This window comes from Struthio camelus, chromosome 3 (assembly GCF_040807025.1).
Source record: "Struthio camelus isolate bStrCam1 chromosome 3, bStrCam1.hap1, whole genome shotgun sequence".
In the NCBI taxonomy this organism is placed as follows: domain Eukaryota; kingdom Metazoa; phylum Chordata; class Aves; order Struthioniformes; family Struthionidae; genus Struthio; species Struthio camelus.
In genome coordinates this window covers 32,575,761-32,590,177 of record NC_090944.1, presented here as the reverse complement: position 1 = coordinate 32,590,177, position 14,417 = coordinate 32,575,761, and the positions used below count along the sequence as shown (strand labels likewise).

Below are 14,417 nucleotides of genomic sequence, written 5' to 3'. Positions count from 1 at the left end.
TGTCAGCCATCAGTTATTGTTTCATTCTATATGATTCTTCGTCTGTTTCCTTGGACATAAATGTTAATTGATACAAATATACTCAGACCCCGACTTGGTCTACAGAATTTACCACAGCAGTTTGAAGTTCAAGTTAAAAAAAAAAAAACCTACATACCTCATCCATGCCAGATGAGATGTTATTAGAACTAGTAAGGGAGTTGGTGAACATAAACATTAGTGAGCATGTCCAGAAAGTGTAGATTGTAGGGCTGTACATGGGGTGTTAAACGCTACACATTACTTGTGATGCCTTCTGATTCAACTGAGATATGCTCTTCAACTCATTACCTGGCTCCATAAACAGAAGACAGGATGTACAAAACAGGTCTGCATCATAAATAAATAGTTTTGATCTCAGAACGATCTAATTACCATGGATGGCTTTCTTACCTCATTTTCAGAGTCCTGGGATATAGCTGCTAATGGGTGGTGCTGCATTTATGCATAAACTGATAAATAGGAACAATTTTCTGTCCCTTATGCAAAGAGGTATTTCTCATTGTTTCAGAATGTCTGCCAGTCAGCCAGACTCCAGTAGATACTTCAGCAGATCCTTCACAGTGAATCACAAGTCATTCAAAAATATTTTATCTTGTGCAAATGAAGTCTTCACAATACTTTTTTTTTTTTTTTTGACGTTTGCCAGAATGAAAAATGCTTAGTGAGTATTCACTACCTGAGGTATTGAGATTCAGGCTTACTGGCATATACTTTTCCTCTGCGATGGGCCCCAGAGCTGACTTACAGTTTATATCTCCTCTTCTGCCTCCTAATCTTTAGATCTCTCCATTCACTTGGAATTTCAAACAGGATTTGGATGGCATTCTATTGATAACCTCAATTTGTACCATGCAATTATAGTACTTGAAATTAGTGACTCCCTAGTTAACAAACTGATCAGGCAAAAGAATTTTTTCTCAGTGTAGTCTTCCAGAACCAGTATCATAAACTGAACCAGAATGGACTGGACAGTCTGGAGGACAGCTATGTGAACCCTCGAGTCCTCTACAGGATGGAATTTCTCCTGGAAATTAGAAGCAAGTTATTTTGTGAACAGAGGAACTGATGAATCCTTATTTCTTACAGATTACTTCATTATCTGTAATCTAAATTTCCCATCCCTCTTCTGAACAGGCTTAGCTCTGTCCCCAAGATGTGAACCTGAGCAAGCAATGGCATATATTTTGACTGATACATGTCTGCGTGACTGAATAGGCCATTGGCATTTTGAAAGGATATAGCATTAAGTTGAAGGTTTATTTTCTTGAGTCTTTTGCATGCATCAAATTGCTAATTTTCAGTAAGCATGCGGAAATTTAGATATCTTTATTATCTCCTTCCTGTGTCAAATATGATTCATATTAGCCAATTCAAATTATAATAGAGCGACAACTAAGGGTCAGATGGGTGGATCATCTGAATGTGTAGGTATTCTTTTACTGGGATTTTATTTTATTTTTTAAGAAAAGCACAAAAGACTTCTGTTGGATTATTTTTATGATGAAATTCAGTGGCTTTATGATGAGATGACAGTTTATTCTGTTATTTGCATGCTGCACAGACATTTATATACAGTAAAAATATCCCATGCTACTCATAAAAGCTTAGAATTTTAGAGGTAATTTTACCTATATTCAGAAATTATCAATGTAGAGATCATAGTGTAATCTATTTAACAGGGCCATTTAAACACTAGTTACTTGGTTAGGCAATAGATTTACACATCTAAATAGCCCTTGAGTAATTCTTGCAGGTGAACCAAAGTTGACTTTCTATAGATTGCCACTGTTGTCAAGAGGCATAAGTGAATTTTCTTTCAATGCCAAAAAAATTCAAATATTTGTTTATATAAAAAAGAATAAAGAGTAAAGAATAGAGAGCATGAAATCTAAACAGTTACGGCCTGGTATTTAGGTTAACACTTTTACCTGGTAAGACAAATCAAAAGTTAATGTTACTGCTATGATTTCAGAAGATGATGGCCCATATTTATAATTATTCTTCATCTTTTCTGTCTTTAAATGCCTACTTCTGTAGGCATCTCCTAAATCACTTTCGTTTATGTACCTTACTATCTAGTGAGGTATCGTCCTTTTCTAGACTACTTATAGCAGTCATTTAAATGAATGTCACAATTTTATCGAATTATTATAATACTGGTGATGTTATATTAATTATTCTGACTTTAACCTAGCGCCTTTCTTTTTGAACCTGTTCAGTTCCTAATCAGTTTGGTAAGCAACTCAAATATTTCAGACTAACCAGCTGTTGCATTTACATTTTCATTCTTAGAGTTAGCACCCGTCAAACTTTACAGTTTAGCTATGTATCACTGTATTATCAACTTACTTATCCAAGATAACCTGTATCCGTTTGCTTATGCTAAGCTGCAACAGATATACATTTTTTCCACTAACTTTTTTGCGTAATTAAGTCCATAATACTGTCAACTACTTGCTACCAGGTAGCAACCAAAAATCTAGACCATATAGGAGCACACAGCCATTGCAACAGCAGTGTTGGGTAGACAGGCGGTAGTACTACCCCAGCCCGTTCCACTCAGATGGGATACATTAAGGTTTTGCCAGATTTCAATAAAAGAGTAACAAAGCAATATAATTTAGATAGGGGATGTATAGCTTCTTGTTCATAACCTTACTGGATGGGTTTTTAGGTGAAAGATAGAGGGCATTGCTATAACTCGCCTCATTGTTCTTCAGTCTTCAGTTCCCATCATGCTTCTGCTTCTTTACTGCAAACTATAACTTCTTTGTTGAGAAATTCTACATCTGTGGCATCTTGTGTCAGTTTGTTACAGTATTAGTTTTACTTATCTCACATCTATTTGTTTATCATAGTCAAAGGTCTGACTATTCAGTCTCTTTATAATAGTATGATAGTCAATGGGTCCTGGGCCACCCCCTATTTATGAGGTAAGATGATTGACTCATAGTCACATTTGCATACTAGACAGGTTTTAGTTGGCACATACTCAATTAACCCCTGCCCGTGTGCTGTTTATGGAGAGGTTAGGTTTGGGTGGGGAGCACACTGTCACATGGTCTGAGTGTTAATTCCTTTGCAATGATGATCTGCAGCTCAGACCTCTTTATACCAGCATCACAGAAATTGTCCAGAAAGGATATCCTGCACACGAAGAATGCTTAGTGCATAGACTTAATAACTAATCAGAATTTTACACAGGGCACAAAATTATCTTCCCTGCATCTAAACCTAGGTACTCTGTAGCCAGCTCCTCAGAGAGAAAAAGAAATGGAAGTATTTACTTGCTGTCCTTTTCAGTTTCAAAAAAAATTGTGTTATTGATATGCAAAAATCTGAAATTTTGAACATGAATATATCAACAAACATAAATATATTGAAACAACAAAAGAGGAAAACAGCTGCTTTGTTTTGTTTTGAGTAACAAATCAATGGTGTTGAAGGAGAAAGATTTTTGGGTCTGTTTCTTGGTTTTTTTTTCACCTAACTAGAACCCTGTTGACATGAGTTGACTCTTTGCATCTGACTTTGCTGAATTACTTAGTTAACTAATCTTCTTTTCTTGTTTTTAGACAACCCTCTGGAGGGTTGTCCTTCAGAGGATGTTTCAGAGCACAGGTCTTGGGTTCCTCACTGAAATCATCTAAACTGAGTAGGGGCAATCTAAATGCGTTATTTAAGCAACAAAATATCATTGCAATTCTTGTATGAATTCCTTGTATAGAACTTAATGTTCAGTTATTTTACCAATAGATCCTGAAAACTTTAGGAGATGATACTGCACATGCTGCTACCATGAAAGTATTGTTTGGTTTGTTTGTGTTTTACATTTTGGAATAAAATGCCCATCAAATACTTATGGCTTACAGTCATATAAGGATATATCTTACTTTCAGAATTCTGAATGACAATGCTGTCTATAAATTCAGATTCTCAAACAGATCTCACACATCATTTGACACATAATCAGCAATGGACAAGCGTAACTTCAGCATAGGATGTAGAACCACAAATCAGGATTATTCATATTCATTTGACCTCGTAAAAATGTCAGACTATAGTGAAGTGTAGCATTCCGGTTATTAAAAGATAAAAACAAAATATCCTTAGCTATATAAACAAAAAATCAGAGCAAGGGGAACAAATTTCTACAGTGAAGTTCTTTGTTTCCTTTTCAGATGCTCAGAGAACATTATATATTGCTGTCATTCTTGTTTGAATAGCTGAATAAATTTCATTCAGGGTGGTCACATAAGTAGACCAGAGAGATGTAAATAAACTAAAATAATTTTAAATTAATCCATTTTACAAAAGATTTAGAATTAGAATTTAAATAGGTTTTGTAAATAGGTTTTGTGAATTTCAGAAATAATGATCACAATTGGATTAAACGGCATGGTTTCCAAGCCATTCTGTTCTCATATTTTAGCTCATGCTTTGTTACTGTGTTAAAACAATTACAGAATACGGGATAGAAATGTCTTACTTGGTCTTTGGTCTTTTCTGTCTTTAATGGAAGTTGTGTATGTGTATTCTACATCTCAGCTTCGTATAATGGAGGTGTCTGAGCGAGAGTGGGCATATATTATTCAGTTTTCTATATCAGACAAAGGTCGTGGGCTACAGAAATAAAAAAAATGCCTTTGTTCATAATAAAATTTATACAACTTTTACTTAAGAATTAATCATATTTACTAGGCAAGATCCCTTCTCTGCTTTTCCAAAAAAAAAGTTTATTGTTTAATCTATAAAATAATGAACTATGTTATGAATTACCATAAGATCCTAAGGATCAGAAACATACTCTAGACCACAAGAAATGTGCTGTTCTAGTTCTTCTTCTAAGCCCTCACTTCACAGAGAGTATTCTAATAAAATAACTAAATATAAATATTAAGTATAAATAAATGATCTGATAAGATCAAATATTTTTAAATATACCCATGCATGTCTGCTGAAATGCACATAATTTAGATTGTTTCCTCTGCTGTACAGATAGATTTTATCAACTTTTGAAAGTTGGTGAACGTGGATTCAGACCAGAAGGAGAAATAAGCCTATTTATGTCGTTTTTCAAGCTGAAGCATGGAATGTTCCTAGAAAGGGTGTGGGAAATCTGAAACTAAGTTCATAATGATGTTTTTGCACTGAGCCCAGAGCTGCTGTTTCAGAACTGAAGTCTTCAACTTCAGTACAAAGAGGAAAATTTTAGATGTGAGCAAAATTATTTTGTGGTAGGCATTTTTCTATGAAGAAAATATATGAAGGTTTTTTTTTTTTCTCAGTAATTTTTTGAAACTCTTCTCATTGCACTAACATATTAGGCTTCTCGATGTGTAATGGAGATCACTGAGGAGAACTAAAGTTTTGTAGTGTTATTCACCAGCTTGTCAGATATATGTTGCAATGAAATGCACATGTCTGTATATTGTTACCACACACTGTTGTATGAAAAATCATTTTCATCTTAAATTTAAGAGATCATTGAGAGTTATTTGAGTGAGGCAGATGAGGTTCTAGTAAGTTCATATGTATACATGCACTGTAAAGGAGGTAAACCAACTTTCTTCACTTTAAAAAAAACATGGCAAAAAAAGCAATAATCTAAACCAGGGAAAACAATTTAGCTCATAGAGTTCTTTAGAATAGCTAGCTAGTTAGTGAAAGTGTAAGGTAGGAACAGCTTTCTTAAAAGTGTTTCATCATTCCTGGTTTGAATGTCCTATGTCTACTATTTCTTTTCTAAAACTGCACATTGTTCTAATCCATATAGAATAATAAATTCTGTCAGAAACCATCTAATTAAAGCACTAGGCTAATATATTGTAAATAGACAAAAATATAATTTTAGTTCTGTAAAGAACTAGTTATGTTTATTTTGTTTGTCATTTATGCCTCTAAAAATGACTTTGCAATTTATCATATATGCAGACTCACGGGATCTAGTGTTCCTGATCTTATTGTGAGCATGAGCAACCAGATGTGGCTTCACTTACAATCTGATGACAGCATTGGCTCTCCAGGATTCAAAGCTGTTTATCAAGGTATGAATTAAATTAAGTGTTTTAAACTCACATTGTAACTTCTTTCATTATATCCCAGTGAATCTATTTCAGATAGATATGAGATCTTTTTGTAAATTTAAAGCTTTGTTACTATCTCTGTTGTTGATTAATGGATAATGGAGAGATAGATTTGTGAATACATACAAAATAACTAAAAAAGATCTAAGGTAAAAATGAAAGTTAAAGTGTTCTGATTTTTTCCTTGAAAACCAATACAAGATACAGATTCCTATCATCTTTGAAAAATGTAAAATTTTATATGCTACAGAAGTGTAATTCTTCATATTAGGTATCTTATTTGAAAATTGTGGTTAGTGTTCTCAGCCTTTATTGAGCTAGTTACAAAACTAAAATTGTCTTCATGCCTCATGGAGAATCTTCACAGACCTAGGTCAAAATTAATATGTAACACAAACAACAGGACAGATATATTCTATAAGGTTGCGGAAATTAAGAAGAGCCTTAATTTACCAAAAGAAAAAAGGAGGCTTAAGGTATCCTAGCCTTTTTTGTGCTGGTTCTGCCTCAAGCAAATGAGAACCTCGGCAACAAAAACATCTTTTTGAGTTTTTTTGGTCATGAACTTCAGTCTGATACATAATTGGGTTGATTTCATTCTAGTAAAAAATACTTGGTATCATTTAGTATGCAGGTATTGATATTTGCCATTTAATAGGTTATATAGACCTGCAGCTCAAAAAGAGATCTTGTTTGTTAAAATATAATACCATGTGTGATTATTTCCTATGTTAATTAGTTCACTTTAAGAATAAGTACAAAAAAAAGTTAATATTATTTTTAATACTTTCCTATAGGCACATATATCAAACATGATTTGATAATAATTCTGTCAGAACTACTTTTTGTCAGAATTACTAAGCAGAAGCATATCTGAAACTCCTACTTCATATACTGTTAGGCATTGGAAATGAATAAATGAGCAGTTTCTTGAGTGACATATTACAATTGTTGGTATAGGATGCTCATCTGAAAATGTAATTGAGAGCATTGATATGACCTGATGACAATAGATTTTGGATCTTTATCTTTCTCTCTTCTTTCATTCTGCAGTTAATTTCAATTTCACATACCCTTGCTGTATTATGCTTCTTGTTTATTTGTAACACTTGTGGTAGTGCCAATAGTAGTCTTGTTATGCTTCAGTGTTATCACTCAGTTTAAATTGTGCCGCCATTCCAATTCTATGACTGATATAGACATGGCAAATAAAAATATTAGGAAAAAATCTCAAGGAGATAGGCCCTAACTTATGAGGGTATGCTATTTCGTCTTTCCATTACATTCTGAAGGACATTCACTATCATCCTTACTGCATTTCAGGCATGAAAGAACTGACGGGTAGGACTTCAATTCTGAGTCATTGATGAATTCTCCTGAAAGGTCTTTTCCTACTCCTAGTGTTGCTTACTACAAGTGAAGTCTGCAATGAGGTTGATTATAGAAAATTAAATAGTGTGGAGTTCTGGGCCCAAATACTGGAACTTAAGCATTTAGATCATTCTGTTAAACAGATCTGGGCATGGTATGAGCCTTGCTTTTGGATCGTACAGCACTCTACCAAACAAGCTAAGGCTCAGTCCAGGCATAAGCCATTCCCAATAGGCAATTTGAATGAGAGAAACTTTTTTTTTTTTTTTGAGGTTATAAATGTGGACAGTGCTTAGACAATTGTCGGTAGATTCAAGGTCAGAATTTACTGATGTAGATACAGACTGACGGGACAGGTGTTAAGACTATAGCAGTGCTTGAATCAAGACAAGATGCAGTTATTAGAAGTTCTTGTTGTTTATGGACTCAGCAGCCTATTTCAGTGTTAATTTCTTCAGGTTTTATTTTATCTTTCTACTTAAAAAACAGAAATGAGTGTAACCTTAACATTTTGGAGTTCAAGGCAAGATAGGAAGCCTGCACGCTTTAGCTATCTCAAAATGACCAGTGTACTTTCAACATTATTCTTTATTGTAAAAGTTTGTATCATCTGTCCTTTTTAGCGTTGATCAGCATCCCATCCCTTCTCTGAGTTAGATAGCCAGGAAGCAGGGGCTGCTATTGTATTCTGCTGAGGGAAAACAGTAGTCTATTTCAGGAACAGATTGTTGTGTCCTTAATTTATGAGAAATCAAATAAAAGGGGACAGCAGCTTTAACAACTTTATTTCACTGCTTGTAGAGATAAAAGGCCTAACTTAGAATCTGAAATTGCTATCATGTAGTTGGCTGGTCATGTGAATCAGGTGTTACAGCAGATGTATGATTCATATTTATTTCCCTGTTCCTCAGATCTCCATGACTAGAAGTCCTTGTTGTGTTTCCTGTAACAAGTACTTTAAACAGGAAAATGCATTTCACTGTGAACATTCTTAGAAAGTACTAGGTCAGCAGTATTAGACTATCAAATTAGGACTGGAGCCATGTCTTTTGAATCAAAACAAACTATATTTGGATGCTTGAACTCTGTATGAGATTCTGCTCTAAATAGCATTTTAGCATAAGGTGAACAATATGCCTTGATTAAACTCTGCAAAAAATTGAGAGACTTTTCACTGTTCGGTCGGTGAAAATAACATAATAAAAGAGTAGGAGTCTTCCTCCAACATTTCTCATGTACAGAATGGGAAACTCCCTGCCTAAATGTTTCTTTTCACCTGTTATTTTTCAGATATTTTAATGTTTCAACACCAAAATAAAGAGTTAAAAGTTATGTGGATTTTAGCTTAAAGTTTATTAAATGATGCATTTATTGCACTAAAGGTGTTAAGACAGGCTTGCATGCACAAGAGTTTTGTAAATGGTATCTGTTGATGATGTCATAGATTGACTAATCGTGAAAGGAGCAAGGAGAGAAAAGGGAAAAATCTCTCCAGTGACCAGCCAGGAAGAGCAGCAACCAGGTTCCATATCAGTGTGGCTGGTGCTATCCTGTGGTAGTTTCCGTTCCAGCAGATGGTGATGATGAACGTGATTAGGAGGATGATGATTTTTTTGCCATGCTTTTTCCTAGTACTGTGTGCTTTTGTTTGGGACTCGCTAAAACTCATCATTGATTGTTCCAATTTATAGCACCGTAGAAGTATTATAATTACTAGGTCAAGTGCTGCACATCGACTGGTTGTTAAACTTCTGTGCACGTATATTATTGGATAATGTTTGTTATATATTTAAATGCGTATTATGTACTTTGTTATGCACTCTGTTTTATTTTCTTCTAATTAAACTGAAATCTACAAAACAAAAGGGAGGAAGGAGGAAGAAGGAAAGAGTGATTTTCATAGTGGTGGTAATAGTTCCCATGAGAACCCACCACAACAACACTATTGTGGTTTGGAGGGGCAAGGCCTTGAGAATAACAGCGTGAGACACCAGCATGAGAACAACAAGGAAAAAATACCGTCAAAGAGGCTCAGGAAAAACCGTCACAATAGCTTACGTATTACAGAATTGTGAGTAAAAAAGCAGATGCAGGCCCTTAGTGTTACTAAGGCTAAGATACTAAGGTAGCTAAGACATTGTGCAACACATTCGACCTGTACCATTACACATTTCAAATATACAATGTTGCCTGAGGGCATGGACATATTCTACATTTTAATTAATCCCACCCCTTCTCATTCCTTCTTTCACTATTTCATCAGTTTTACATATGACATTTCTATGGACTGTGTATTGAGATGATATAGTCTCTTTACATAATCCATGTGTAGTCATTATGACTCTATATCTCTATGAAAAGGTTCAAAAATTAAAATTCATCTACATAGTTATTTTTCTGCTATCATTACTCTTTCTGGGATGCTTAATGTCAGTGGTGTTTTTTTTTTTTTTTTTTTTTTTCATTTCAATATTTGTGTAACTTATCAAGGATATCCTAATTCATTTCTGGAGTTCAACGACTACTATTATAAAGTCTTACTTCTGGGAATTTCCTGAAACACCTAAAGTGTACAGTATGGATTTGGCAGTTATAGCAGCACCTCTGTTACAAAGTATATTGATATCAAGTTATCATTTGACCTTTGGAGTTTTGCTTTCAGTCTTATTTTACAACTGAATTGTGAGTCATTCTGTGTTTTTGTAGTTTTGGAAATTAACTCCTAGATTATCTTGCTTTTTTGAGATTTACTTTGATGCACTCCCAGCAAATCTACCTTTCATGTTAAGAGTTTGCAGAATTGTAAAATGTGAAATGTTTAAAATCTCAGAAGTATGGAAAATGTCTTACTTGAGGGTAAATTTTAACTTTTTTCTATGTTTTACCTCAGTGTTCTCATTAGTTTTATTAGAAGATTCCTATCTTCTTATATCATTGATCAAAACTTTATCTGTCTGCCTTCTCAACATATCTCCTGCTTTTGGACAGGTTTAAAATTTTCAACTTCTATAATGTCACAAGATATCTCAGTGTTTCTGCTTACCCTTTGTCAAAGACTCAACCTGTCCAAAAATAGAGTCTTATTTTAGTGATGATAAAGTTAATGAATTGCCACGTGTGACCTCAAAGAGACTGCTTTTTGTTTTCCAAGACAGCCTTTGTGATTGCAGTTAGCTCAGAAGAAAGCAAATTGCAGACTTTGATGGTTAATACGTGGTCTACAGAGACAAAGTGCATCGCCATTTGAATCTTTTTTTTACCAAAGAGGCCGAGTTTTTTCTCAGATTAGAACATGACTCTTCAGCCTCTCCTGCAATATTTTTAAACTGACCATCTGAATCTTCACTTCCTATTACAATCGATTTTTATTGTAAAATTTACGAAATGTCATAGACTGATTGTAGTTTATAGAAAATTGACACTTTAGCTGGGAGTGATCTCACCTAAATTAGAAAATTGGGTAGCGTTTAGATGTTGCAGTTCACCCATCCTGTATCATTAGGATGTCCACATTAAAATGTCGTGAATGGATTCCTTTAAATTAGTTGAGATGAATCACAGATTTTGTATATGAATATAGATTACAAATTCAATCATATTAGCAGTTTACCCAATGTATTAAGTGAAGAGTGATTGTGCTTGTGCTACTTCTTTGCACAAGCACAAAATGCTTGTGCTACTTCTTTGGTCACCTTTCAGAACATCTTAATGGCAGAAATATGTAGTGCTACTAACAGTATGCTACCTAGATTTCTATTACTCAATTCCCTTTTCTTGATTTTGCATACGGAGTTGATATTTACTTTAAGAAGAGTTCCAGTCATGTCACCAATACAATTTTATTTTTTCACCTAAATGATGGGATGTTTAGTAAGCTTATGAAAGACTTCAGTTTCTTCCTTCGTACAAAGGACATACCTGAATCCTCACATGCCACTTCTGGAAGAGTAACATAATCATGCTAAATGGTATTATAACTTACAGTCCATTCCTGCTACATAATGACTGTTTCTAACATCAGTGATCATGGTTTCTTTTGCTTTGTCAGTGGAATTTATCTGGAAGAATCCACACATATATTACTGTATATATTAAGTACTGTATTACCTGTACGCTTTGGGATAGTATTCATACAGTGTAAACCTCAGGATGAAATAATACCAAGATTAGGACATACCATCGTGTTGAGGTGCATAGGTTAGTTTCATGACACAGGTAGACAAAGTATATTTCTACCAATGATGTGCTAAAACTATTTATGTTCTTCGAAGAGAATTTTTCTTATGACCTGTTGCTGTTCATAGGCTAAAGCAGGGACTAATTTTAGATTCAATAGATACAAAACGTTTGGTTAAAATAAATCTTATTTAGACCTTGCACTTTTTTTTTTTTCTTTCCTTACCTCTTTGGCTGCATTTAGATTGTATTTTGACCACAGATCTGAGACTACTCATGCTCATACTTGCCCAGCAACCTGTGATCAAGTGTGGTGTTTGGGCAGGCTCAAAGCATGATAGAGGTAAATGATCAGGCTTACATGCTTTCTTAGTAGAGATCCAGACATAAATTTAGCTGTTACATGGATGAGCTAGACATAGTCATTGCCATGTGTATCCACACCAGGACCTCTAAGATACATCATGTCACATTATGCCTTGTGACAATATGTCACACCAGTGATGACTGGGCCTGGACACCTTCCTGAAAGGACCCAAAGTCTCAACCAAAAAAGGGTCATGGGTGTTCCACAGCTTACTGTTTGGCTGGTAAGATCCAAGGTGGATCATGCAGCAGGCTGTTCATTAGGCTGTTTCCATGCTAATGCTCCCATCAGCAGTACAACACTGATATAGATGGAAATCAGATGCTGCCGCAGTCAGTTTGAACTTTTAGATGTGATTGTCTTAGATTTTTATTGGGCTTGGGATTTTTTCCCCCTTCCAACCTTTAAGCCTATCAGCCCAGTAAAAATATTTTATCTTTGACTTCCTTATTTTTTTGATAACTGATATAACAAAATCTGTTTGGTAGTCTCTTTAGAACTCACTGTTCATTTCTGCCTTTACATAATTATATAAACTAATGAAATTATTTCACTAGCCTAGGCTTTAGTTCCATAATAGTGTTCCATAAAAGAAATCTGGTGACTCAGTGCTGAACTGAATAACTGAATAATATTGTGAACATGACATATAATTTGAAGTTATTAAACATTCTTGGATATTTCAGGAAGTATAACAGGCCATGCAGGCAGCTGAATATGTGACGTTTACAACCTTAATTTGTGCTGATGCTCAAAAGAGCAGTAAAGCTTTAAGCTTTTCATTATGAGGTTGTTTGGAAGAAAATACTTCTTTCCTCCTGAGACTAAAGGACGAATACATTCAGATATATATTTCAGTTGCTCAGATAAATATCTTTTTTTTAATTTTATTTTTTTACATACAACTATAGCACTTAGTATACCTTAAATCTTAAAACCTTAAAAGTTTTGTTTTTACAAAGACACCACTAGTTTAAATACAATTGGGATTCTCACAAATACCATTGCACTGCCAATATTGATTTAAACGTTTGTTACTACTTTGAGATTTCATTAAAACTCATGCTCTAGGCAATTCATGGAATTAGGATTTTCTTTAGGAGTAATTGATCTTCCTGAACTCTCAGAATTAGGCATGTGCAGTGAGGGAAATCAGTAAATATAGTGTAGTATTTGAAAAAATACCCTCATAATTCAATCAAGCAAATTTCTGAACTTTTTAATCTATTCCAAGGCTTTGTCTTTCTATTTCTTTCATCCATTTTATGTATATTAAGTTTTCTTTTGATATTTTCCTATATGCTATAATTCAGCCAAATTGTTCAAGTGTGCACTGCTCAAGTCTCAGTCCCACTAATGTTAATGAGATTTAATTATGCACTAAACTTAAGAATGGAGTCAACTGTCTCGATGAATTTGAGTGCTTGAATTTGCAGTGTATATAGAACATCATTAGCACCCAGTAGTTTGGTAATGAACAGTTGTTTATATCTTGACTTCTTAAGGGACCTTTGTTTATAAGGGATCTTCCCTCTATTATTTACATTAAAAGCTTATAATTAATATTTTGAATAAATCCAAGAAATAATAAGCTCTGCTCAAAAATGTATTTTGGAGGGCAGACAATAAATGTATTTAACAGTGTAAAGCAATTTCGTTCTGTAGAGAAATGTCACCGTAGAGTTTCACCATAATATTGTATGAATATATCTGTTCATAGTTCCATACAGTCCAGGTTACTTTTGTGGATGAGCAAATGGCAGTCACTTAGTTTCCAGCACAGCATGTTATCAATCATTTTCAGATGGGGAACTTTTCCTATGTTATTATCTAACTTTTTAGAATATATTGGCAAATGTTCAGGTAAGCCTACAGCCGGCATTTCTAAAATATTTCAACATCCTAGAGTTTTCTTTCAGGGAATAAAAAATATAATCAGTAGGTTACTAACAGGGTAAAAATAGGCTTTAATACTGGCATGCTAAATTACTGATAATTATCACAACAGTTTCAAAGTAAGTTTTAGTAGCAGAGAATATCTTTGCCTTAGTTTTGTAAAATGTTCAGTGGTTGGGATAGCAGATAGAACTGACTTTCCAATCTAGAAAATGCATATAAACTTGAGCATGTTTTAATTGTTTGAATGTCTTACATATTTATAGATTAGCAAGCTGTAGCAAGTCAGCTCAAATTTGTGTCTGTGCTAGTATCCTTTATTCAGAAATTACCAATAGCAAAGGCTTAGCAAAGAGAATAAAAATGACTAAGCATAAAGCAGCGCGTAACTGTTATTCTTAAATTAAAAAAAAAAAGCAAACAAATAAAAAGAACAGATTATGTGGGCACATAATTAAGTAAATACATTTTATACCTTT

At 34.2% G+C, this 14,417-nt stretch overlaps 1 protein-coding gene across 2 annotated transcripts in view; it reads left to right on the top strand.

The window, feature by feature from the left end:
• The window catches only part of CSMD1 (CUB and Sushi multiple domains 1), a 1,260,625-nt gene that overhangs the window by 883,694 nt on the left and 362,514 nt on the right, over positions 1-14,417 (top strand). For both annotated transcript variants that reach the window (XM_068937332.1, XM_068937331.1), the window contains exon 12: positions 5,977-6,089. In XM_068937332.1, the coding sequence (XP_068793433.1) occupies positions 5,977-6,089 (113 nt within the window). The remainder of the gene's footprint in view (positions 1-5,976; positions 6,090-14,417) is intronic.